The sequence below is a fragment of the Anopheles maculipalpis genome, chromosome X (assembly GCF_943734695.1).
Source record: "Anopheles maculipalpis chromosome X, idAnoMacuDA_375_x, whole genome shotgun sequence".
NCBI lineage: Eukaryota > Metazoa > Arthropoda > Insecta > Diptera > Culicidae > Anopheles > Anopheles maculipalpis.
The window spans coordinates 7,354,476-7,382,178 of record NC_064870.1 but is presented as its reverse complement, the minus strand read 5'-3'; the positions used below and the strand labels follow the sequence as shown (position 1 = coordinate 7,382,178).

At 47.2% G+C, this 27,703-nt stretch overlaps 2 protein-coding genes across 2 annotated transcripts in view; both read left to right on the top strand.

Annotated features, from left to right (window-relative positions):
* LOC126564664 (serine/threonine-protein kinase tousled-like 1) overlaps nucleotides 1-14,817 on the top strand; it is a 29,691-nt gene extending 14,874 nt beyond the window's left edge. The window contains exons 2-8 of the mRNA XM_050221787.1: nucleotides 8,929-11,831; nucleotides 11,910-12,405; nucleotides 12,507-12,685; nucleotides 13,189-13,381; nucleotides 13,479-13,684; nucleotides 14,062-14,281; nucleotides 14,479-14,817. Of these exons, the coding sequence (XP_050077744.1) occupies nucleotides 8,929-11,831; nucleotides 11,910-12,405; nucleotides 12,507-12,685; nucleotides 13,189-13,381; nucleotides 13,479-13,684; nucleotides 14,062-14,281; nucleotides 14,479-14,784 (4,503 nt within the window). The 3' untranslated portion in view covers nucleotides 14,785-14,817. The remainder of the gene's footprint in view (nucleotides 1-8,928; nucleotides 11,832-11,909; nucleotides 12,406-12,506; nucleotides 12,686-13,188; nucleotides 13,382-13,478; nucleotides 13,685-14,061; nucleotides 14,282-14,478) is intronic.
* LOC126558031 (thioredoxin domain-containing protein 5 homolog) overlaps nucleotides 1-25,526 on the top strand; it is a 227,925-nt gene extending 202,399 nt beyond the window's left edge. The window contains exons 2-3 of the mRNA XM_050213968.1: nucleotides 24,052-24,233; nucleotides 24,410-25,526. Coding sequence (XP_050069925.1) covers nucleotides 24,076-24,233; nucleotides 24,410-25,526 — 1,275 coding nt within the window. The 5' untranslated portion in view covers nucleotides 24,052-24,075. The remainder of the gene's footprint in view (nucleotides 1-24,051; nucleotides 24,234-24,409) is intronic.
* The last annotated feature ends 2,177 nt before the right edge of the window (nucleotides 25,527-27,703 follow it).

The following is a 27,703-nucleotide window of genomic DNA, read 5'->3' as shown; positions in this document are numbered from 1 at the left end:
AACACTCAGTGCAATGGAATAAAACCACCCTTAATACAAACAGCGGAGCACCCGTGTGGCATAAGGGACTCTGGAATGATATGGGATTTGGGCTGTTGTTGTTATTGCTGTTGCGGCGAACATGACCTTAAATACAATGTATGTGTGTTTGTTTTAAATACACTCACTCATCGCAACACTGTAGGATGGGCGATAATAATGGCCACATTAGCTTATGATGGGGTCTTTACTTGGTCGCTCTCTTTCTAGCACGATCGAAGATGGTGGCGACACGACCCCACCGGGGGTGTATTTATATCACCAACGATGGGGTTTTTTTTGCGTTACCCCCCCCAAAAAAAAAAAAAGCCGATACCGGATTCGGTCGCTGGCAATATGATTGAACTATCGGCTTAGTAGTTTTTGGGTTGAAAATAACAATAGTGTCGACAGAAAGCGTGCTAAAAAGCAGCGATTTCGGTTACCAGAAAATGGCGCCCACGGTCGCAAAAGAACTTCCTTATCCGTACGCCATTTTTTTTTCAACTTGCATCAAAAACGGAAGATATCAAATCTGATTTGGGATCACTATCGTCCAGAGAGCCCGGTAACTTAATATCAGCTAGATGCCCGCAGCCTAAGATGACTTTATTTGATAAAGGTTATGTACCCGCCGCCCCAACCCCGTATCAGTTTCTCAGTTTGCGGGCCGAAGTGACGCAAATTGTCAGCCATTATCGTTTGCCCGTAATTATGCTAATATTTGTGCACGGTTGTATTTGTGCGATCACATCGCCCGGTTCGGTCCCATTTCATTGTACTGAATATTTCCAATAGAAACAGCCCCCCCCCCCCCCATACCTCGCTCAGACAACTTCCAACAGACCTACCCGCCTTAGTTGCGTTAGTTTCGATCGTAAATGTCTGTGTGAGAGAGCTTTTTCGTTCGCAATGCGCTTTTCTTTTCTCTTCTGCTTCTTATATTGCGATTAAACTTCCGTCTGAGTGCCTGTGAAGGCTTTTTTTTTCTTAGTTTTTGGTGGAATGCGACCGAAAGCGGCGAGGTCCCCGCGTCAAGCCTGCTCCGTAGAACTGGTTCTATACATGTAAGTTAGGCATCTTTTTTTTGTTGTTTTGCCCCTTATACGGTGGCGCCCTCTCACATCTCGCTTGCGGAGTTATCGCCGACCTGCATATGACACATGATATGCTGTGCCGTTGTCTCTCGGGTTGCCTTTATAGCAGCCAGCACCACCAGAAATCGCCGTACGGAGACATCTTCAGCGGGGTTTGCGGAACGCACACTCAGCACTGCGTCGTCTGGCTCGGTATGTGAGTGTCCGTGTTTTTTTTTTTTTTTGCTTATTGAAGAAGCATCGTCCCAGGGTTCCGCTCTCTTTTCGCACAGCACACCCCGAGCTTTATGCGTTGACCGAACCTGGATCGCAAGCCTATAAGGTGTGTGTGTGTGTCTGTGTGTGCGGGGATCGATGGTATCAAGGAAAATTAAGACAAAAGCTCGCCACGCTCATTTGCATCGGGTCGGCCGGACCGCACCGTATGTGCAACTAGCTGCACACTCTCACCCTCACGCTTCACCCGCGCACCCAGCGCACCCACCCTGGATATATGGTAGCCTCACACCAATACCAGTTTGCCTGTAACATCCGCGGGGTTGAGACTATTTAGTGCTACCGTCTGACCGACCGGTTGCCCCATTTGCTTAGCAGCCGAACCGTGCAACGTTTTACCCTTCTTCTTGGGTGTTTTCCTAAATCAGCGTGATCAGCGTGGAGTGTGTGTGTGTGTTGAGATTTTGTTGGGTTGGTGTCGCGCACCCAGGCAGCCAGTTCTGATCCAAGCTAATGATAACGATCCATAAATTAATTGCCGCCTAGTTTACTGTTGTGGATTGGTAGTTTCCACCCAGCTGCGTTAACTCCAATATTTGTTTCCGAGCTTGTAACTACACGCCCAAACACACACACACACGCATGATGGAGAGTGTAGTTGCAATCGGTGGAACAAATGTTTGTTTGTGCAGACACCAGGGCAGAGGCGAGACACAGTCGCATCCGCTTTTACAATTCATACGATAGTCCCTTACCGTACGAAGCGTGTGCCTGGTGATTCGGATTCCTTGATTTTCGAAGCGGCGTGGAATTTGGAAAGTCATGCAAGCCTTTTTCGTGTGGCTCGGCCGCTGATAAAGCTTGCCGAGAGGCAAGGACTTGCGGGGGAAGGTTACTCAGAACCTCGCCACAGAGCTGTGGAACGCTAGAGGTGAACACTTTGGCTTTAGAGTATGACATCTTGAAGGCACATCTGCGTCGACAAGTGATCAGTCAGGTTCTTGTGTAATAATCCGCATGGCATCAGCGTCCCGAATCGTCGATCCGATTCCGATTCTTACCACAAGCCAAAGACTACTCTGCCAAGGTATCTCAGCCAGCGTACTTTGAATCTTCGTCCTTGAAGATTTCGCAGCATTAACTGAATTATCATTAAATGAATTACTAACGCGTTTTGACTTTGCAAAGAAAACCTTCCAAACCAAAAGTTCGACTAGAGACGAATTTGGCAAGTGATTTTTTTTTTGTTTTTGCATGCACACCGGATCGATTGTCTGAGAGGGCCGCTCCTGATCGAATAGAAAGCAGAGGAATTTTCCGATCCCCGTGATAATGGTGTGCGAGTGCGAGCCAACGTGCCTAATACACCTTCCCTTTCCGCTTTCCGCGAATGTGACGTGGGCGGGCGTGGTGTGTGCGGGGTTTGCCAAAGCGCTGACGCGCGGCCCCAAAAAAAACCTTACCTTGTGTGTCGCTTGGTACACGGGGTGTACACACGGTTGTACGTTCGATTCGGTGGGAAAATACGCGAAAACCGAACGCAGAAAAGCGAGTGCTGCGAGTGCCTTCTAGCGCAGCACAACACCACATTCTCTCGCCATTCAATAAGCACAGGGTGGGGTGACTCTGGGGTGGTGGTGGACCCGGGAGGGTTTTCGCGGGGGGGGGGGTAGGGGTGCGAAGTTTTCCTCCCTTCCTATAATCTGCGCACACACACAACCGGATCCCAGAAAGAGAGAGAGAGAAAGAAAACGGCATGTGGCGGAGGAGGGTTGAAGAAGGGTTAGTGGGGGGGGGGGGGGGGGAGGGGGAAGGGAGTGTGACAGGAAGGGGCAGCAAACGGTGTTGGTTGAAAGATTGAACAACTTTCCAGCCTATATATTTTCGCTCTGGGAAAAGGTATGGTTGCGGTGCCTTTTGCCTGCTCGCACACGTTTCGTTCGGAACTACACGGCAAGTTTGGCCGAAACGCAGACGAAACGGAACGTCAATTGATCCGTGTCGGTGTGTATGCACGCCCCGGTATGTGTGTTTGTGTGGCGCTGTGCAGTGATTCTGAACTCCCGCACCAAAAATGCTCAAGTGACCAGCATGAGTTCAGTTGCTCACCGCCGTCCGATGCGTTCTGACGGCAACGGCCACTGGATATGAGGAGCAGGATGTATGCCCCTAGACGTTAGTCTTATTCACACCTGTCACAATACTGCCGAATGAAACGTATAGAAAGCAGTAAGGAGTTGCCGGATGCCTCATACAAATTGCCAGGACACTCCTGACCTAACAAAGTCTGGAATTTGTAGAGTTGTGTCGCGAATTGCAAGCAACTGTTAGGATCCAATTAAAATGGCGCCCCAGGATGACATAAGCTGCCCTTAAGCGACACATATTGACAACATTAAATATTATTCTTACGTCTGTATCTGTTTCTTGCGGAGTTCTCAAATTCTGATGCAATTTCTGCTCTCTCTACTCCCCCCCCCCCCCCCCCCCCCCCCTAAACACCTCACGACTCGGTTCAAACCTTCCAGATCTGGAAGGACAACTACGATCGATCGAGGCGACACAGAACAGAGCAAAAATGCAGCAGAAAAGCATGTCGAAAGCCATACAAGCAAGCATTATTCGCAGCCAGAACAACATATCTGTGCGGTGTAATGTCCGCAGGGATGTAAGGGCGACGTGTGTCGCGAACACATGAATACACACGGCTAATGGAAAACTGTGGATGGCTAGTTTTCAACGAACCCAAGAAACTGCGAACCTCTCCTCTCCGGCGTTAGAACTAACTCCCCCCCTCCAATTCTTGTTGAGGACACTAGTACGTCTTGCCCATCAACACTGTCAGTGTGACAAACAGCCCCTGGGAAAGGGGAGAGGGGAAAAGATCCATTCATGGTGGGTAAAAACAGGACCACCCCAAAAAAGGCCGCCATTGTGCGCGCCTTGTAGACGGTGGTACGAGGTATATGGTTGGTGTGGTGTGCGGCGCACACTAGTGATGCGGCAACAACCATCATGCACATCTGCATTGCCCACACACACTATTGGCTAAACAATTGGTCGTCCAACAGCAACAAAACAGCACAAAAACCTAACGTACCTTTGATCGCAAAAGATGGTGTGTTTGGTTGTGTGTGAGGTACGAAAGTGTAATGAACGTGCACATCGCATCATGCTCTTCTGCATGCATCCCCCCCCCCTCGCACTCCCTCACCTCCTCGTTTGTGGCTATGACGGTCACAAATCGACCGAAAAGAAAGCGTATCGCCACTAGTGCTACTGATGCCGCCACCAACACCACCACCGCCGCCTCCGCCACCACCACCATCTTGCAGCCATCTTGCCAATGAGTGCGCTGTTTGCCGCCGTCAGCCATATTGTTTCCGATATTGTGCGCCGACGACGATGGCGGGCTGGTAGTGTGTTGTGTTGGACGGTTGTTACGCTTTTCGAATACCGCTTCACCGGAATAGTTCACCTATCACAGCAAAAGGAGGGATAAGCAAATGGCGGCATGGAAGGGGTGGCAGCAAATAGCATTGTTCTGTTCATTTGTCTTTCCGCAACCGCAGCTATCTACACATTATCGGTGTTAATATGGGAACGATAAAGAAATCATCGCGAACGTCCCTAACCGATGGCTGCCCGTTCCAAACTTAATATCCTAACCATGTTTGGATGTAGCGGCGCTACTGCTCGTTCACCCCCTGTATGCGTGTTTGTGTGTGTGCGCGCGTGATGTTGATGGTGAATTTTATTGTGTTTTAATTCGCCACTGAATGTAATAATATTTATTTATTTATGTTTGCGCTTGTTGCCAATCCATCGCTCACGGTTTTCTCACGCGCGCGCGGCACTGTGTAGTGGCGATGTGTAACGATCGTGTTGCTGGTGTTGGTATTTTGGAAGAGGCAGGGTTCGGGTGTTAGGGTTGTGGATGTGGACTGGTTTGTCAAAAGGCATGGAGATTCAATTGCGCAAGAAGCAGCGAGTAGACACCAGCAGGGATGAAAAAGAGAACGAATAAAATGCGTCCAGTGTTAGGGCCAGGGAGAGCGAGACGGAATGAAACGGTGAGCGCGCGCGTGTGTGTGTGTGTGTGTGTATGCCGACGTGTTTCAGCTGCGGGTGCGTGCGCTTCCGCTCCGATATTCTCCGATTTGAGCATACTCAATTTTAAGGGGAAATTATAGTATGCGAATCACACCATACACACGCATACACACAGACGACCTACGTTTCAATCGCACCCAGCTGAGCAGTAGTGGTTGGGCGAATGTAATTCTTTGCAATTTTATGTATGAAAACATTCATTACAGAGCTGGGAGTACTAAGTACGTCACCTAGTCTAGCTAGATGGACAGCTGTAACTGTCAAAAAAAAAAAAAAATGTCAAATGTTTCGCTTGCAGCTGCAGCTGTGCTTTCAACCAAATGTTTGACAGCCCTGTTAGCCATGTTCAGCTCATGTATCGATACACAAGGGCCGCCATACTGCCCAGCAGCAGATTGGTCACAATGCCGACCTGCAGATGGTGCCCTAGTGGACGACGTGTTGTGGCGATACGCCTGCGTCTGGTCTTCTCTCTCTCTCTCTCTCTCTCTCTCTCTCTCTCTCTCTCTCCATTTTCATTAACCTATCACATTCGCACGCAGGTTCTATTGGTTTTTCGGACTGTTTGTCAAAAAGAGATAACCTATAGAAACAATATGCGAGCGAGGGAGAGATTTTTTTTTTTAGAGATAAAATGGATGTTGTTGATGCTCTCCGTAATGTTGCCGCCGTGCGCGCTCGTATGTGTTTGTGTGCACGTTAGTCTCGTCTCGATGTGCGAGTAGAGAAGCTAGTCCAGAGTGTTTTAGTGCAGCCTGCCAGTGACGACGACGGACGGACGAAAGAAACCGCGTTTTTTGTTGTTGTTGTTGTTGTTCCTCTTCTTCTACACCAAGCAACATCATCGGTGCGCGCACCCGTGGTCACAATCAAAACCCACATCAAAAAAACGCAACCAACCCGCGCGGGCTCGAGAAAGAAGATTTTACGTTTACCAAGTGTGCGTGTGTGTGTGTATGTGGATTAATTGTACCAGGCGCATAAATAATCGCTTTCGGGGCGAACAAACGGTCCGAGCGACATCTTGAAATTTCAACCTCCAAGCGCCAGCGTGCGTGTTCCGTGTGTATATTAAGATTATACAGTGCCCGCCACACCAATCATCCCAACTCTCGCCATTAGTGGGGTACGCTCTCAGTACACACCGAATCAAACGTCAAGCGTGTTTGTGTGTGTGTGTGTATCTGTGTAGGGAGCGCCTGGCGCGTAGTAGTACAACTGTGCCAGAGTGTTTAGTAGTCGGGCACCGGAGAGTAGGTAGCAGCGCCAGCCAACAGTTTTTTTTTTTCGTACAGGCAGTACTACTTTCCGACCGACGGTCGACCACGTTACCGGAAAGAGAGCATCACATCCACCAAACGTCGGTTAGAGAGCCGTCTCTTCCGTTCGCGTGGCGCTAAAAGTACGAGCGCGCAGGGAAGCCATGTTGTCCATACGGTAATAGAAGTGGTTTGAAGAATTCTCAGACCCCGTTTGCTGGTAATTGTGATTGAGTGTGTGTGTGTGTGTTTTCTAGGAAGGAAAGGGAAGGGATTTTATGTTTTTTTTTGCAAAGGAGAGAGAAAGAGAGAAGATCGCAAAATCAGTTGTGTGGAACCGAAGTTCAGGCACGCTTTCGCTGAAATAAATGGACACGGGGGTACCGACCAGGGATGTTGATGTACCAAGTATTATTTGTTGTATTATGTACCGTTGTACAGTGCGTGATAGTGGCTAGCTTTGTGCATTAATTTTCCTCCTTGGTTTCACATTTCATAGCCCACGCACATATTCCCGGTCTAGGTGAAAATCTCGTGCTAGGTTTCTTACTTGCAAAAACAAAAAAAAAACCTGTCTTCAACTTCAAACCGTAATGAGCCTCTCTTATGGTCTTGCGAAGCTCAAATCCTCTATAAATAAATGAAACAACAAGACGCTCTTAACTCTCCAAGAACTGCACACTGAAAGAGTCGTTGCAGGCTGTCTGTAAAAGCATCTAGTCATCCGGAATTCTAATGATAGCCACGCACAATGTAGGTCTAGATAACGACCCATCATTAACCGGGTGTATTGGATCGATGAAACAGTTTGCCTTCGACTTCCGTCCGACCGAACGCCTAATATGGTACGCTCTGGCTGTTTAATCTGGTAAAAGCTGTTAGCGTTATTGGTACCCGGACTATTATAGGTTTCTAGTTAAAAATCGTTAAAATATCCACTTCAGCAAATTAAATCGTATACTTCACATCATCTGACACGGCAGCTAGCAAGGGTAGAATAACGGCTGCAGTAATTGTAGCGGCCGCCATGATGGATTGTCTCTGGTGTTGTTTTGTACGAATCAACAAATGACCGATACTGTATGTGTGTGTGTGTATGTTTCAATTCATAATCGTAACCGTTTCTTGTCACCCTGTGTGGATGTTACGTGGTATGCCTTACTCACCATTGTACAGCGGCCCAGGTGTTCTCCTATGGGCCTGCACAACCGCTAACGGTTCCTTGCACTGTTTGTATGTGTATGTATATGCGCGCGTGTGTGTGTGTGTGTGTGACTGATTCTAATCTTTCACCAGTGTCCTTTTTATCTATATCCTTCGTATGTTTGTGTGGGTTTAATGATTAGTTTTGCGCTTCAATATGGGTATAGGGGATTTCAGATTTCAACTTGTCCGGTGTGGTATGGACCCCCTATCAGCTATAGTACAATGTGTGCATCGAATCACACGATCGCACAACAACACCATCAGTACATTACGCCTAGTGATGGGAAAGTTTCATTTTGTTTTTACGGAACGGGAATAGTTTATTTTCAAAAAGAAGGACTGGAACGAAGCTGGTAGGTCCCTCGAACCTGTCACCTCTGTCTGTGCAGGAGGTGTTAGTCTAGTCTTCTCCATCTACCTAACAATATCGTGGAACAAGGATCTTCCTCCTTTAGAGAGGACCTTCACAAGGAAGTTCCATACTTCGTACTTCGTAGTTGAATAGTCAATCTTCAACACAGGGTAACGGTCCGGATGGGATTCACCTGATTTTACAAAACCCTAATAGAACAAGCGTTAAACGCTACTTTGCTACTTCGAGTGTTGTTTGAGTGTTGAAAAAATTGCCTTAATAATCACTACAAAGGAATTTTTAAATAAAATTTTGCCCCAATAGTGTCTTGGTTGGCAGATTTTGTCAATAAGGGTTTTGTTCGATTTTATACGAACTTAGGTTCGATCATTTCACATAAGGAACGGAAATGAATAGATTCGGAACGAAATTCTCATCACTAAATTGCACCCTAGCCGACACCCCGGCATTTCCTAACGGACCAAAATGCTTGCCCTGTGGCCACCTTTTCTTTTTTCCTTCCTCGTTTGGTAGCAAGAGAGAAACATCAGAGCCGTACCTCCTCTGTGCCTTCCATTATCTGCCTTTATAGCCTGTTCTCATGTTCTTTTTGCTCTTCCTTTCGTTCTATTCCTCTTTCTATCGGTGTTTCCTTCTGGTGTGGCAGATGTCGGCCGGTACGCAGCTGCAGATGGCACCACAAACAACAATAGTACAACAAGTTGGCCAGGTCGACCAAACTTCATCACACCATCATCATACTTCGTCGCACCATCTCCAGCAGCAACAGCAGCAGCAGCAGCAGCAGCCGTCGCATCATCATCATCAGCCACATTTTAACAGTGGCAACCAGCAGCAGCAGCAGCAGCACCATCAGCAGCAAGTGACAACGGTGCTGAGCACGCACCAGCAGCAACAGCAGTCGTCTGCTGCCGCCACGGCAGCACTTGCTGCTGTCCTGTGCGGTGCTGGTAGTGGCGGCAACGGTGGTGGCAGCGGTGGCAGCGGCAACGGCAGCAGTGGCGGCAGCGGTGGAAGTACTGTTAACAGTGTGGGAGGCGGTGGTGCAGGAAGCGGGGTCAATAATAGTGGGGCAACGGGCAACAGTGCCGGTAGCAAAGGTTCCCTGGTCGATACGGCACAGCCGACGGCGACCACGACAACGACGACAGCGGGAGTGGCGGTAGCAACGGCAACACCCGGCACTACGCCCGCCCTGCATCCACCCATCCCGATCGGTAACCTTCAGCAGCAGCAGCATCACGCCCATCACGCGCACCACCACCATAACAACAACAAGGACCAGGACTCGAACATGAGCACCGGTTCGTCGCACAGTGATAAGGAGCCGGATGCAATCATGAGTGGTCCGGTGGCGGCGGCAGCGGCCACTGCCCTACCCGTCGTTGCCACCACCCCGACATCGGAAAAGGTGTCCCGGGTGGCATCGGAACGCAAACGAAAACGGAAGGCCCCGGACGATAATGGTGGACCGGGTGGTGGAGGTAGTGGCGGCGGTGGTACGCACGGTAGCGGTACGGGTGGAGGTCATTTTCGTGATAGTAGAGATAATATAAAGGGTCTGCGGTTGACGCTACCACCCCACAGTGATAATAAAAAAATAAAAGATTTTTTTTCTAAACACCCCGGCCTACCGGCGGTGACCTCGCTCCGCGTGTCCAGTAGTAGTAGTAATAGTCCGCTAGCTGGTGGTGTTACCTGCATCACCTCTATCAGCTCGATCGGTACTGGTGGTGTTACCACCAATACGGTCGGCGGTTCACTAGGAGCAATATCCAATTCCCCGCACGTGGATCCGGGTGGCAGTGGGAACGTTGGGTCCACTACTGGTCCCGCGCGGAAAAGTCCCAACCCGCAGCAGCAGCAGCAGCAGCAGCAACAGTCACCCCACACTGGCGGTCAATATCCCATGTACCCTCCTAGTCCGCAAACGCCACTCCTGTCGGTGGGCGCCAGCATCGGGGCCAATGGTAACAGTGGCCACAACAGCACCGGAACAACATCCCTGCAACAGCAACAACAGCCGCCAGATATGTTTAGCAGTAGTCGAACGCAGCGGCAACAGCAGCAACAGCAGCAGCAGGTTGCGGCCGGTACTGGTACTGTGGCAGCAGTAGTCCCAACCCCAACGACACCGTCAACCGGTGGTGTTGTTGGTGGGATCAGCAACAACGTCAGCAGTAATAACAACAACAATTCTTCCGTACAAGTTCCTCCATCTGTGTCGGCAGCCATGGCGGCGGCCGCCGCGGTCGAGGCGGCGAAAGCAGCCGCCGCAACATCCACCCCCTCAGCAACGACGGTCCTGTCGCCGATCATCACCCCGCTGGTCAGTGCGACCGCGTCGACCGGTGTGACGGGGTCGGGTGTGTCGTTGCAGCAGCAGCAGCTACAGCAGTACCAGCCGATAGTGCTGGTGTCGAATAATAGCAACACCTCATCGCTAATGCTCCAGAAACAGGCGCCATCGGTGGTCGGGTCGACTACCCCCAGTCAGCAGAAGCAGCAGCAGCAATCATCGTCGGTAGTGGCACAGCGTGACTCTCAGGCGCAGGCATCGGCAGTCCAGCAGACGGGCGGCGCGTCGACGAACCATCAACTACAGTGCAACAACCCCACGTCAGGGACGGTGGTCAGCACCGGTAGTGGTGGTAACAACACTGGTGGCAACACCGACCTTCATCACCAACAGCGAGTCACGCTGGTATCGTGTAACACGAGCAGCAATAGCAGTAGTAACGGGGGTGGAGGTTTGACCGGTGGTGTCGGAGGTACAGCTACGACGGGGTCAACAACACCCAGCGGGGAACAGACGATCGGTAGCACCAATACGCCACTGATCACCACGTCCGTTGCGACCTCGACCCCAAGCAACAATAACAGTACCGGTGTTAGTGGTAACAACGGTGGTCAGAACAACAACAATTCCATTCTCCAGCTGCCGGGTGGTGCCGTCGTCACCACCACCAACAAGTCAATTGCGCAAAAGTTGCAACATCAGCAATCGACCGTCTCGACAAACACGACACCTGGCGGTGGAGCGCAACAGCAGCAGAGTGACAGTAGCAGCTCGAGCAATAATAATAACAGCAGCAACACCACCAACAACAACAACAACAATGGTAGCAATTTTGGTAGCAAGTTCGGCCAGCAGCAACCATCCACGCCGACGACACCGACGACAACCACAACCACCCTGATGCTGACCAAGTTCGTGCAGACGGATCTGACACAAGCGGACATTACCGAGCGGGACCACGACTTTGAAAGTAGTCGGACGCGGGTCGACGAACTGTCGCGGTTATCGGACGAGCAGAAGTGTCAGCTGAACGTGCACCAGAAGGCGATCGAGCAGCACAAGAGCCAGATCAGCAAGTGTGTCGAGGTGGTGAAAAAGTTGCTCAAGCAGAAGAGCAACATCGAGAAGAAGGAGGCACGCCAGAAGTGTATGCAGAATCGGCTCCGGCTCGGGCAGTTTGTGACGCAAAGGGTTGGCGCTACGTTCCAGGAGAACTGGACCGATGGTTACGCCTTTCAGGAGCTGGCGAAGTAAGTGAACACCCAGTTGCGCAGAATGTTTCCATCTCTCTAACGGGGAGTGACTTCTTTTGTTTGTTTTTGTTTCAGACGCCAGGAAGAGATCACTGCCGAACGGGAGGAAATCGATCGCCAGAAGAAGCTGCTAATGAAAAAACGACCCACGAACAGTGAGGGTGGTCGCAAGAGAAACAATTCGTCGGCGACGGGCGGTGGATCGGGTGGAACCGGTGGTACCGGTGATAGGAGTGGCAGTGGTCCGGGCAGTACCGGTGTTGGAACGGGTGCGGTCGTTGCGATGGGTAGCAGTGGCGTGGTTGGTAGCGGTGCGGGCAATGTCGGTGGCGGTGGAAGTGGGTCGGCGCTGCATAATGGCAATGACAGTACGTTCCTGAAACCCGATCCGGTAGTGAGCAGCAATAGTACGTTCACGCTGCAGGAGTACTACGAGTGTGACGAGATACTGAAGCTGCGCCAAAGTGCGCTGAAGAAGGAGGATGCTGATCTGCAGCTCGAGATGGAGAAGCTGGAACGGGAGCGTAATCTGCACATCCGCGAGCTGAAGCGAATACACAACGAGGATCAGGTGGGTTGGAGGGTTGAGTGTCTGCTTCTTTAATTTGTAATGCTTACATTCGTTTCTCTCTTACACGGCATGGTCTCCCACACTCCCTTTCTCCGGCGCAGTCACGCTTCAACAATCATCCGGTGCTAAACGATCGGTACCTATTGCTGATGCTGCTTGGCAAGGGTGGCTTCTCCGAGGTGCACAAAGCGTTCGACCTGAAGGAGCAGCGGTACGTGGCGTGCAAGGTGCACCAGCTGAACAAAGACTGGAAGGAGGACAAGAAGGCGAACTATATCAAGTGAGTCTGACGCTTCTAAATATGCAACTACGCAGATTTGAGCAGACATGACAGTATGTGATCTGTTTATAAGGCCGCACTACAGTTCATTATTTGGAACCAATATGTTTGAAAACAGGCGTGAAAGTATGGACAAAATAGTTATAATCAGTTTCTGATTTGAATTCCATTTTGGATGTCTTCAATATGGTTATATCAAGCCTGTCCTATCCTGGGTTTTCTTGTGGGCTTATTAACGGTATCGAACCATCTCAATTTTTGGCCTATCTGGCGAGTCTAATTAACTGCATTAACTGTGAATTCAAAGTTCAGCTCTAGCGTCTCAATTCTCTATGCATATATATTCTGGACCGTAACGAATTCTAAACGAATTCTAAAACATTTAAACTACTGTTTTTTGTAGATCAAAGACATATCTTAGCGTTCAAAAAATAGAACTCTTTAAATTGTAGTTTTTGGATCAGACCTGTAACTCTACTGATATTAAAATCCCTACCCACCAGACACGCGCTGCGGGAGTACAACATCCACAAGGCACTAGACCATCCGCGGGTGGTAAAGCTGTACGATGTGTTCGAAATCGATGCCAACTCATTCTGCACCGTGCTGGAGTACTGTGACGGGCACGATCTGGACTTTTACCTGAAGCAGCACAAAACCATCCCGGAGAAGGAGGCTCGATCGATCATTATGCAGGTGCGTCGTATTATAACTGTCCACATCCGTATCCCAGTGCAAGCATGGGAAAAAAAGTTCACCGAAATTATTATTTCTTTTTCATCTCTCACCCTAGGTCGTATCGGCGCTCAAGTATCTGAACGAGATCAAACCGCCGATCATACATTACGATCTGAAGCCGGGCAACATACTGCTGACCGAGGGTAATGTGTGCGGTGAGATCAAAATTACCGACTTCGGTCTGTCGAAGGTGATGGACGAAGAGAACTATAATCCCGACCATGGTATGGACCTTACGTCACAAGGTGCTGGAACTTATTGGTGAGCAACGCAAGCGCAGTGAGCCCCCTCCTACCCGGTGGCGTGTGTGTGTCTGTCTGTCTATGTGTGTGTGTGGTGGTAGCAACCTCCTCCAGAATATAGCGACAAAACTATTAAGTAGATCTCAATCAAAGTAGCTTTATATCGTGGAAAAGTAACAAAGCAAGTTTAGAAGAAAACAAACAAACATTTGTTTGTTTGGTATAGAAATTTGGGCTCTTTTGGCCCTATATAAGATTGGAGTGTTATTTTGCTTCTTTTTCCATTTCTCATTTTATTAAACCAAGTGTACTAATTCTTTGTCCCTTTCTTTACTCCCCATTTGCTCTTCAACGCGCCATGCCAATATCATTTGTGTGCGTATTTTCGGGTCTCAGGTATCTACCACCGGAGTGCTTCGTTGTCGGTAAGAATCCACCGAAAATCTCGTCCAAGGTGGACGTCTGGAGCGTCGGCGTCATCTTCTACCAGTGTCTGTACGGAAAGAAACCATTCGGCCACAACCAGTCCCAGGCAACGATCCTGGAAGAGAACACAATCCTCAAGGCGACCGAGGTACAGTTCGCCAACAAACCGACCGTATCGAATGAGGCAAAGGTAACACATCGTTCCTAGACCGCAAACCCTTCTGCTCCGAATGTACAGTGAGCCACTTGCCGGGATGAAATTTAAAAAATCCATATTGAACCTGCAGTAAATCAATATTTTGTCTGCCAAACTAAAGGGTCAAATTCAGAAAAATCCCCAAAATGGCGACTTGATCGACAATGTTTGTTTCTTTTTGCATTCCCCAGAGCTTCATACGCGGGTGTCTCGCGTACCGTAAGGAGGACCGCATGGATGTGTTCGCACTGGCGAAGCATGAGTATCTGCAGCCGCCGGTTTCGAAGCACAATCGGTCGTCGAACGCGCAGAACCAGCACGCCGGTGGACAGAACAGTAGCAGCAGCGGTACCGGCGCCGCCGGTGGTGGCGGTGGCGGCGGTGGCGGTGGTGGCGGTTCGGGTGGGTCGGGCGGTGCCGGTGGTAATCAGGTCGGGCAGCAGACATCCTTTTCCACTGGCATGTTCGGCAACATGAACCAGTCCAGCTCGTCTTAGCTATTTTTCCACCATAGTGGAAAGCTGCAATCGCCAGCAACGACCTTCGGTACCGTCGCGTCCTCGATCTCGCCATCCTCTTCGTCGCCTGTAGTCAGTATAGCAGTCAGCTTCACCGCAAACACCGCGTGTTCCACCAGCGGTACGACCGGTGGTGGTGCCTCAATTAGTCAGCCAAACAAATGTCCGCTCAAGCTTCTGGCGGGTGGTGGTGGTGGAGGTGAAGGACACCGCTCGTTATTAATGCCCCCTGCACCTCCGGCTCCGCCACCACCAGTTCCACCCCCGCCTCCAATCATTAGTGGCAGCAACCGTGTGATAATGGCGAATGGTGGTGATCTTAAGCACCGGAATGAGCGTGTCGTGCTGATGACGGCCACTGATACTATCACCACCTTATCGACCGCGGTCACTAACACCAGCAGCAGCATCACTACCACCCCATCCGGCACATCCGGGTTTTTTAGTCTACACGCAAAGAAAGGTATCATCATTCCGACGCCATTAGCTAGCCGTACCAACGGTCGGCGATTGTTGCATACCTCGCACGTGGATGAACTTCCCACCGTGGTGCCAACATCGTTCAACCACAAAGCAGTGACAGCTGCACCGGTATCCAGATGTGGTCGGAAAAGTATCATCATTAAGCAACATCAGCAGGAACAACAGCAACATCATCAGCTCAATACTAACAACAATCAATCGCTTCTGCTTCGTCGTCAAACGGACACGAGCAAGGCACAGCAGCAACACCATCAGCTGCTACAGTTCCAACCGCTGCAGGACCATTCACCACTACCACCAGACCACTACAGTATGGCGGACGGTGGTAGCAATCGAAATGGTTGCAGTGTGCTGCTGCAGTGCAATAACATCAATCAACCACTGCTAGGGCTTACAACAACCGCGATAGCGAAGGGAGGCGTAAAAAGGCAACAACATCTTCTACTGCTTCGAGGTGGCGAAAGCGGAGGTGGAGGAGGACTTGGTGGTGGTGGAACGTTCAGTAGATCAGTACCGGCCGGCGGAACTGGCCCCAACCACCATCTGCTACTACCACCCGCACCCACACCTGTCTCCTCCTCCTCGCCGCCATCGGCTTCCGCCACGACCGCAACATCTTCTTCCTCCGTGGTGGCGGCAGCAGCGGCGGCGGCTGCCGCAGCCGCCCACGCATTACTCGCCGGACGACGGCACTGTTGGCGAACCGATTAGCGGCGGGCACTGCTGGTGCATGACAAACATACGCGCGGTAATACCATTGCATGTGTGCGGGTTGTGCGTTTGAATTTGTGTGTGTGTGTTGTGTGGGTGCAAAAAATAAGAATATCATTCTTCCCCCCGCCACGAAAAGAACTTGTTGAAGTAGAAGCAGGAAATAGCCACACATTCCCTCCCTTCTCCTCCCCAACTACACACACACACACGCATAAGCACATCCACTAACGAAGTGAGAGAGAAAGGGAGAGATAATATGCACCCGGATCTGGACATCAATCATAAACGTAAAAAGAAAACACACACACAACTACTACTACTACTACTATTAATAACAGATAGAGGAAGCGTAAGGAGTAGCAAGCCAGAAGTATAGGAAAAAAAGGGTAGAAAGAGGCGTGGGAGAGTGCAGGAGGAGGGGTGACAGAATTGTAAATAGATTTAAGAAAAGTGTGTCAGGATAACCAGACCCCTCCTTCTCCCCAAACTCCCCTCCCTCAGCACCCTCCCTCCACTCTCCCCACCGTTTGCTCGTTTTTGTTTATTCTGAAGCAAAAAAAAATCGTTTTTTTGCCGGTATGTAAATAGTAGTTTCGTTAGGTCCTCTGCGTGCGTCCTGGTAGGCTTCGATCTTACTCCATTACGTGTAGTTGTACGCGGGCAGCCAAACAGTCCCCCCCTCCACCGGGTCGTTGAAACGTCTGTTGCCGCCTGTGCAGTCTGTCGTAAATCGCCTTTTTAGTGCCAAAAAGAAAACAGAAAAGCAAAAAAAAACGGCAAAACCTGCGGGAAAATAACTGCGGATAGAAGTAGTAATCGTTCGTTTCCGACCGTTGTTTTTCCTCTTCCTCATTACAGGGTTTACCTAGCAACTTTGCAATTCGAGCGGTATATTTCATCCGGGTTCGAAGGATTGAAAATACATATGGGTTAAATAGAATTGCTCGACAGAAATTGAAATACATTAGAGAATCGACGAAATACACAGTTCAAATAGTAAAGTTGCTCGATTAATCGTGTAAAACTAAATTAGGCTTTTGTTGTTCCATCCAGAGGTAGAAGAGAGGACAGTTAAAGATGGCACACTGGAAAAAAATAGGGAAATGCGCTTAGATAACCTTTTATTTCATTAAAAACAAAAACACTCAAAGGTCCAGGACGTATAACACGAGTCGTGTTACCAAATTTTCGCTCAATTTTGATTTATTTGTTGATAAAGCAATCATTCCTTGCATTGTTCAAATATTTTGCTTTATAAAATCATCCTACAACTAATTGATTTAATGACGCATTGACGTCACGCAGTTAGCTTTTATTGGTTACCCTTGTTGGTGGTACTTTAAAAAAATCATATTTATCTATTTTATTGTTTGCCTACAAACACACACACACACTTCAGGACAGAATAACGTTAAACAGAGAGAAAAATGAAGGAGATGACACACAAAATCATTCACAATATTTTTATTGTGGGCGTGTGTGTGTTGTAAAGTTGTGTGCGTCAGCCCTCCACAAGTCATTAGTTTTTTATTTTAATTTTATTTTTGTTTCGTAAGAACGGCCTGGTGGTACGGATGGGATTTGAACCCCTGCCGTTTGAAGACCGGCGCCGATGTCGCCTACACCACCGAGCCGCCCCAAGTCATTAGTTTTGCAAACCAAACCGATTTTATTTTCCTTCCTTAGTTGGATGATGGGAGGAGGAAATGGTATGTTGATTTTTACTTATCTATTTAATTTATCCGTGTACAGGTTGCTTCAAGAGCAGCGACGTAGCGACACGAAAGGAAACGAACGAATTTTATAATGAAATAGTAAAAAAAAGGAGGAAGTTATTTTAGACGCAAGCCTACAAGTATATCAAAACATTGGCTGCTGGCGATCTATGGCGACGAAACACAAACGCATTCGCAGGACTCTCTAGAAGGGAAAGTGGGGGAAAGTTTTGCACTGTTCTAGTTAATGGAAAAGAAAGAGAGAAAGAGAAGGCGATAGAAGGAAAAAAAAGGAGAAAGATAGAGAGCAAACGGTTCATGTTTAATAAACATTTGTACAGGAAGACGTAAGTAAACGGTTAGATTGTAAGGCATATTAAATTTAACGGTTAAAAAACAATAACCTTCTCGGAAGAAGAACAGCAAGCATTGTAGGGTTTTGTAAAAAGCAGAAGAAGAAGGATTAAAAAGAAGCAAAAGCAAAAAAACGCAGGATTCGATTAAGACGTTAGCCTACGCTAGATATAGTAGAAGTAGGGTGAGAGAGGTAGAGAAAGAGAGAGACAGAGAGACGAGTAAATGAATTAGCCGATCCTTTCTTTCTTCTCCTACCGCCTACCCCTCCACATACATACACACACACACACACCTCCCGCATTCACACCCCTCTCTCCCTTCAAAAGGAAGTCCTATGAATTGTACATTTTATATTAGTAACGAAGACGGAGCAGGGTCTAAATAAAGACAAAACAAAACTAACAGCAACAAAATGCATATTTGCCACCTAAGAAAGCGGTAAATAGAATAGGAAATGTGAAAGTAGCAAGAGAGATAAAATACGCCTATCAGACACACTTTTAGCGCAGCAAGAGAAGAAAGGTAGAGAAAGAGATGAGAGACAGAGATAGATAGAGAGAGAAGGAGAGAAAGAGAGAGAGAGAGAGTAAGTTTGGTTTGTTTGTTTTTGTGTCGTTTATGTCTTACTTTTAAATTGTAATTTTGTAAATGTAAAACTATCCTTCTTCTGAGAACTAAAGATGAAAACACAGCTGCTTTCCAGTATCTGTGTGTGTGTGTGCACGCGCGCGTTCTCATATTTTTTTTTTCCTTCACCCACCATCCAATGTTTTTGTTTGTTTGTTTGTTTCTTAGCAGTGTAAGGGATGCAAAAGCGCTTGTAAACAATAGTAAGTTGCGCTCATTTGAAACTTTCATTTCAAGTCCAGTTTGATCTCGTGGTTTTCATACACGACACAGAATAATAATTCACTGGTTATTAGGAACTATCTATTATCTTTTTTATTTCCTACAAATCGTTGAAAAGAATTGCTGAACAGAGTGATGAAATCGGTAAACTAACGCAAAAATAAATTAAACAGCATTTTGAACGAACGATTCAAACTCTTAAATGGCAAAATAATACCCAAAAACACAATGAAGCTCCCCTCTGAGTAACGATAAAAATTCAAATAATTCCATCAATTGACAGCAATGCTTTAATGATCTGAAATATTAACGAGCCAGCGTCGTTAAGTGAACATTCAGTTGCGCTAAGAAAAAAATCATCTTAGCAATGCGCTTGGACGCGTTAAGTTCAGTTACAGAAATGCGATTTGACAGTTAACATTGAGTGAAAGTTGCATATCCGTTTATCAGCGCGTTAAGAAAAAGGTATGCAAAAAACAAAATACATGCAGGATGTTTCCTCTCCGCGTGCGATCGCTTGCACAAAACTATCGGAGTACGCTTCCGCAGCTAATGCCGGGCTTCGCCAACAAACCAGCTACATTAAAAAAAAACCCTAATCCTTTATAAGACACCGGACCGATGTGTTTTAGTATTGTTGTAGCGGTAAGACTGGCCACCATATTAAACTGTGGGACAGCTGAAGACGTAAAACAAAAATTGCAACAGGATCCAAGTGTACAGCGATACTCACCTTTAGATACGTATACTTCCTAGTTGTACACAATAAAAAGTATAACAAATCAAGCAATTGAAAGGAAAATTACACCCAAACTCATACATTGCAGACACACATTAAGGTTTTTTGTCGATACAAATTTGCCATAATAGTGTCATGGTTGGCAGATTTTGTCAATAGGGCAGGCAACATGAAAAACATAAAAAATATACAAATTATGGTATCTCGAGATCTAGCTCAATGTAAGCCAAGCAATGTAATGGAGAGGAAACAAAATGGGAACAGATTATTGTATTTTTAAATTGCTTTTTTTTTTCTTCTTTCTCCTATTTACTCTCCTCTCGTTGTTATCCTCATTCAGGAGCAATAGGCTGGCCTTATTGCCATCACATATATACACACACACACACACACAAATGCAAACAAAATCGGGCGGAACGCCAGCATGTAGCAGAAGCAATAGGTATGAGGATTCTCTCGTATTTGTGGTTAGTGTATATCACTCTCTACCATGTGAGCGTTTAATTGTTGAAACAGGTTGATTTGCGGGCCCGTGATAAGTAGTGTGCTTAGCAGAATGGGGCGGTAAAAAGTTCGAGCTCAAAATTTTGGTACAACTTCTTTGATTAGCGAAAAACAAACGTGAAGATACAAAAATACACAAAGCACATATAGTTCGGTTGTTTAATGCTTGTACATAGCGTAACGATGCTTTAGGAAAGGGAGAGCAAACGGATAAGGAGAATGAAAACAAAAAAAAAAAAAACACCCCAAAACACCCATAATTGTTCATTTCGATAGTTCCATTATGAGAAGATAGTATATACAACACACATACACAGTCACACAGTTCCAAACAGAGGCACATCAAAGACGCCACGATGCGGAAAGGATGCAAAAATCAAAGCTGGTCAAATCAAACTGGTAGACGACAGAGCGTGCCCATCCCCCACAATCACACATACAAGCGTACTATTATTTGTGTGTGGTACGATCCTATTATGGGACACAAATTTTGATACTGCAAAACAAGTAAAGCAAGAAAAATTTAAATCCAACATAACAGAAGCAAACGAAGAAGAAAATAAAAAGGATTCAAGCAAGTTCCGAATCACATCACGCCGATGCTCATCGACCTTTTTTTTTGTTTTAGGGAATAATAACCGTTTAGTAGTCGTTTCGAGCTAAACCCGAATGCAAACAAAAAAAAAAAAACAAACATTCTAAAAACACAAATACGTATGTGATGTCCGCGCGGCGTATGTGTGTGTGTGTGTGTGCGTTCGTAAAGAATCTGCCGACCAGGATGCGTGTAATTCACCTAGAAGCTGTATTTGATAAGGGAGGAGGGGAATATCTAGGATAAATAAAACGCCCTTCTCTCATTGGTAAGGCCAAAGGCCAAAATGGGTGTAGTGTAGCTCCCCAGGGAAACAAAAAAAAAACCAAAAGTAACGTAAAACCTAACCTGAACATTGAAGTCCTACTTTGCGAAAAATAAAAGCAAACTGTGGAAGAAAAGTTAGGAAATCCGGCAGCAGCGCAGCTTCTAGATAGGAAGATGTAGGAACGGCAATACAACCAACCGTTGAAGGGTTGGTTTACAAGTTCTAAAACACTACTACTGCCGCTTGCCCGTCAGTCACAGCACACTACACCAATCTCTATTGCAAGTGGGCAGAGGTTATAGTTCGGTAGCTGTATAACATTTAAACGCTAAAGACTTACCAGAGAAACCTGCGTTTTCTGTGAGTAGTGGGCTTACCGCGAAGAGGGCAGCAAGATGGTGGTGAAGATATAAAAGGGTGATCCTATTGAACAAGGAAGAAACGCTAAAAAAAAAAGAATGAGGAGAGAGTTGAGGAGAGCGAGAGAGAAAAGAAAGAAAAGGAAATCACAAGGCTAAAGAAATTATATGATATATTGATAAATAAAATATTCATTATAGAGCCACAACCTACACTACCGATCGGCAAAAGTAAAACAGAAACCAAGGTGATGAAGTTAAAAGGATGAAGCCTCATTCCCTTCCTTAATGTGTGTGCGTGCGTGCGTGCGCGCGCGCGCTCACGCTTGACAGTTAATGTTAAATAAAATAAAATTACAATGGTAATAGAATATACACCGCTCCCATCACCTCCCGCGCCCCGCGCCAAAAAGGTGTTGGAGGGTGGGATCGTTGGGAAGATCGTGGTAAGGGGAAAGCGGGAGGAATTAGGGTAATGTGCTGTGTGTTGGAATGGAAGCAAAAGCAAACAAACAAACAAACAAAAAATGGCAAAAAATAAGCAAACAAACAAGAAAACTCGGAACGAAGCAAAATAAGTAAATAAGGCTGGCAAATAATATATACGGGGGGAGTGGTGTGGTGTGGTGTATGTGTGCGTGTGTGTGTGTATGCAAATGCAGCAGAAAAAATGGGGCAAAGCGGAGTGGAAGGAAGACAGTTTGCAAAGAAAAAGAAAAACAAAACATTTAATAAATTTAAAGTAATAAATATAATAAAGAAGAACTATTGACTAATAAAGAAGAAAAGAAGTAGAGGGAAGAGGGAAGGGAAAAAAACACAGCCCAAAACAAGCAAACAAGTCACACAAGAGAGAAGAAAAAAAAGAATACACATAGAGAGACAGACACACACACGCTTGGAAGCAAGAAAAGGGTGAAGTAAAAGGGAGAGAGAGAAAGCGAGAGGGGGCGAGAGATAAAAGAAGGAGAGAACGAAGAAAAAACATGCGAATACGGATGAATAATTATAATAAATTATTTAAGATATGAAAAAAAACCTTCTATATGTAATAATAATTATTAAAAAATTGAAATAAAAAAAATAAATATTTAAAAAATTACCAATCCGCGCGCGAAAAACGAAAAACGATAAAAATCTGTCGCAATAGCAATGCAAAACAAGAAACTTAACAAAATCTTTTTTGTACTTTGTTCTTTTTTTCTGTTTATTTTTGTGTTGTTTTATTTATTTCAATGTGTGTCTGCAATGTTTTCATGTTTTATTTTTGTATTTTGGTGTGTTTTTTTTGTATGCTTTAAAATAAGCTAAAATATCACCGAGGGGCAAAATATTTTAATATTTACTAGGAAATTCATTAGCTCTGATTGCACTGCAATCAGTCTCACTACATCAGCACTACATCAGTCAAAGGGTTAATTATAGCTTCAGCTGGCCTTCACTTGGCAGGACCGGGACATCGAACCCCGTCCTTGACTTGACTTGACTGTCCAGGTATAATCAAGTCAAGGAACCTAGCAATTAGCAGGTAATTGGGAAGACTTCGCGAGCTAGCAGAGCCAAATTCGAAGAAGATGATGAATATGGGAGGTTTCGTAATCCTTTATTTTTTGTATGAAAGACAGGTGCCGGCTCTCCTTCAAGGGTTAACGACCTTTTAAGACCTAATCTGATGGCTTACGAGCCTTATTAATATCAAGTAGTTGGATAGCATGTCCTCACTGCAAAGGACTAGTCCTCCTATGGATTTCACCAGACAGACCGCACCGTAGAGACGACGCAGTAGACTATGAATGGTCCTTTAAACATGGTGGCGTTATACCTTCCTGAATTTGTGACGCGAAAGGTATCAGATGGATGTTTTTTTCTAGCTATAATAACATCAGATGTACATCAGATCAAGCATTTGTTTTACAATGTTTGCAAAATAGTCCTTGAAACTCAGTTTTCAAACCGTACCGAATGCCATCACTGGAGTATCGCAGCATTTTGTGGAATTTTTATTGGCAGAAAAGATCTGAATACCTCAAGACGAGTGATACACGTAAGACAAAATGTTCCTCGCCATGCAAAGCTTCTCAAGTTGAGAAAGAGAAATCCGAAAAAATATGTTTCCTTTTTTTCCCCGGCAGTTTCACCGACCGTTAAACCGTTGCAAATTACTACAACCTAGCAACCCTGTAAATGGGTCTCTGTCAACCTTGGCAAACTCGCGTCGTGTACGCAACCGCGCGCCCGGTCGGCTGCCTGTCAAATTCCCAAATTCCCAGCGATCTGTCAAAAACGGTCTTTCGCTACGAGGCGATCCCCTGAACCGTTCCTATTTCGACGCCAGCGAAAGGAGGCTGTGCTGCGGTATACGTTCCGGTCCCGGTAGTGTGTGTTTGCGTGTCCACCTCTATGTGTGGGCGCTTTACCGCGATAAGCAGTCCGAGCTTCTTCCGCTATTCAACAGCCTACTGCAATCAAACGACAGACAACAAGTTGAAGTGATTGTGATAAATCGCACCCCAACCCCTGAAACTTACACGACAGACCACTCCCGGTCGTGTAAGAGAGAGAGAGAGAGAGAGTGTGTGTGTGTTTCTACCCCGGGACGGAGAAAGATAAGCAGCACGACACACGCATTCACCGACCAGACAAGGGTAGCTGTTTCCGCACAGTGCCGGAGAATACAGTAAAATAAGATGGCCGGAACGCAGCGAACCTTCACCGTAATGGTGGCACTGCTGTTGGCCACGCTGGCCAACGGACACTCGGATACGACCAGCGTACATTTGACGAAGGACAACTTTCAGACGGAGGTCGATGGTGCCAACTACTTCGTGATGTTCTACGCACCATGGTAAGTGTATGCGTGTGTGTGTGTGTCTGTGTCGCTGTGATTTATTTTTACAAAAACCGGTTATAGCTACGGGCGGACGTTGGAAGCATTCTCCCTAATATGCGATTTCTCACCTGTTTTTCTGTATCCTCTTTTTTTTTGTGGTGCTGTCTACCCCGGATCTTTCCTGCTCCCAGGTGCGACTACTGCAAGAAGCTGGCCCCAACCTGGGCCTCCCTGGCCGAGGCACGCAACGGCGATGCGGACGGGGTGGTAAAGATTGGCCGGGTCGACTGTACGACCGATGGTGATCTTTGCACGCAGCACGACATTACCGGCTACCCGATGCTGAAGCTGTTCCGGAAGGGTGGATCGGGCGGTGACGGCGGCACCAAGTACCGGGGCGGTCGCGATCTTGCCCAGTTTAACGCGTTCCTCGACGAGCAGCTAGCGACGGCAGCCGGCGAGGGTGCTAAGGAGGGGGCGGATAGTTCGCAGGAGGATGGCGGCCTGCCGGACGCACCGCCAACCCCCGTATCGCCGCTAACCGAGCTGACCGAGGACACGTTCGCGAAACACGTCTCGAGCGGGAAGCATTTTGTGAAGTTCTACGCCCCGTGGTGCGGCCACTGTACGAAGCTTGCACCGACCTGGGAGGAGTTGGCCCGCAGCCTGGAGCACGAGCGTGATATCCGTGTGTCGAAGATCGATTGCACCCAGTACCGGCCGATCTGTACGGACTTTGAGGTGAAGGGCTACCCGACGCTGCTGTGGATCGAGGATGGCAAGAAGATTGAGAAGTACACCGGACCCCGGACCCATGCCGATCTGAAGCAGTACGTGTCCCGGATGGCCGGTGGGCTGAAGGAGGAGCAGGAGGCCGGCGGGCAGCAGCAGGGCGACAAGAAGAAGGAGGAAGGCACACTGGAGGGTGGTGCTGAGCGGGAGGACAATCGGTCGGTGGTGGTGCAGCTGAGCGAGGGCGATTTTGCGCACGCTATCGCGAAGGGTGTGACGGTGGTAAAGTTTTACGCACCCTGGTGCGGACACTGTATGCGGCTCGCACCGACCTGGGAGCAGCTGGCGGAGAAGCTGGCCGCCCGGGACGACGTGAAGATAGCGAAGGTCGACTGTACGGTCGATGCGAACAAGGAGCTGTGCGGCGAGCAGGAGGTAAACGGGTATCCGACCGTCTTTCTGTACCGCGAGGGTGAAAAGGTGACGGAGTACTTTGGCCATCGGTCGCTGGACGATTTGCACGAGTTCGTGATGCAGCATCTGCAGGACCAGGGTGGATCACACGATGAGCTGTAGAAGACGCGATCCCCCGAATCCGGTTTTGTCGCATTTACTTGTAATGTTGGGCGGGCAGTGTTTGCAGAGGTTGGAGGGGGGGGGGAGGTGAGGACCCATTTATGCAATTGGATGTGTGTTGCTCTAAAAATTAAAAATTCTATGGAATAGGTATTTTCACACTAGGTTGCACACAGATATAGAGGGGGTCGCTAGCACATGTAAACGCGCAGGAGAGAATCAGACATCAGAGAGTAATAAATGGAAAAGAAATATACATTGCGGGTGACGGCTACTCAAGCCACCACCAACTATATTTGTTCCGCTTTCTTAGCTTTCTGTATTACGTTTTCAAATAGTTAAAGGTAGAAGAGTAACATTTCATTATCAATCGAAACGGCTTCTCTTTCATTCAAAAATATGGGTGTTATGAGAAAACGTAGGTCGAACCCTGCACTGCTGGTAAAGCGCCATCTAGATGTCAGAGTGCCGTTCCGCTCAATTGTAAAGAAAGCACAGCTTAGGCCGTGCTTTGGTAGCCATGCAACATGTACAACAAAACTACTGTGTTACAGCGGCTACACCCGATCTCTTGCTACTCTTAGGGTGCGCTTAGAAAAATCGCTAGCAATGTAGCTCTGTAAAACCCTGTCACAGCAGCTTCGAAGTCAACCATATCGAATGCTTTTCTGTTTAGTTTAATATTGTTATCATAATTATCCGAACCAAATGTGCCCGGGATGAGGCATACTACAGGGAGGAAACAGCTTGTACATGATATTGGATAAAACACTCGAAAAGGCTCTCCCTATAATAATCATTTGCGAGCTTTTTTTCAAAATAAAAATATTTTGCCCGAAGACCATACATTTCGACATGCAACTTGTCGTAAGCGCTGTTTGAATGATGGCTTGACAGTTAGACAACAAGCAACAGACTACCGAGAACGAGTTTGTATCGTTTAGAACAGGAAATTTCCGGCAAATAGACTTAGATATTTGCCAGAACTTCCTTTGAACATTGAAGTGTTTGTCCGAGTTGTTTCACGGCTTTACAGAGAAGCACAAGAGCAACTTGAAGGGTCTTACTCTTGTATGTCTTGCTCGACGGTTGCTAAAGCGCTGGGTAAGCGTTACATATTCGGCAATACTTCAAGAATAATATAATGTAGGATGCTAAGACCTGTAACGACCTCTAAGGTCATGCTGGTCATCGAAATGGCTTACTAGACTTACCGATAGTAAGCAGTTGGATAGTCAGTCCTCACTACGGTCCGGATTGAGCCCAGGTCCGGCCCCGGTTGAAGACCGGCGCCGCTGTCACCTACACCATTGGGCCGCCTCGATGAGGACTATGAGTAAGATAAAGCTCAGGTGGCGGGGTTCAAATCCGATCCGGACCTTCCCCCCGCAGTGAGGACTAAATATCGAACTACGTGAAATCAGCAAGTCTAGCAGGCCATTGGATGGCCGACGTGACCTTAGAAGATTGATCGAAGATCGCCAAGAAAAAGAAGGAGTAAGATAAACAAGAGGCCCCTTTACTGGAGTTGATTTCTTCTTCTTTTGCACTACAACCACAAAGGATATAAGCCCTACCATTACTGTATTTCCTTGACTTGCTTTACCCGATTAAAGGGTAGTCAGTCTTGTGTACGGGAAGACAGTTCGGACGGGATTCGATATCCGATACTGCCATGTGAAGAGTATCACGTAGAGAAGTTAGGAGGATTGATGGGAGCGTTGAGGACATACGATAGAATGTTTTCTATAAACATGGAGGTCTGATGAAGGACTTGTTCGTGCCTCAGTGAAATTTGAAGTTTATCTCGAAATAAATAGAACGGAAGAGGGAGGGAGGTAGATAGTAAACTTAAGGTTACATTACGGTGCCTGATAATCAGCAACTTGACCGATTGGTAAATTGCTCTGATCTGCTATGGACCAAGAACTAAGGTCCTGGTGGAATTGGTCCTAGGCAGTTCTGATACAGTCAACATTCATATAATACAGTTATTGGATGGCCGGTACCTAGCCGCTAATAGACGCTCTATAATCGCCATCAAACTTTGTAGATAGACGCAGAACAACGATCGATAGTTTGGTGGATTGGTGAGGACACCAAGGTCGCCGTGTATGAAAAATCGTTAAAATCAAAGCACGTGCTATTCTTCTGTAAAATTAGCATACTTGATTTAC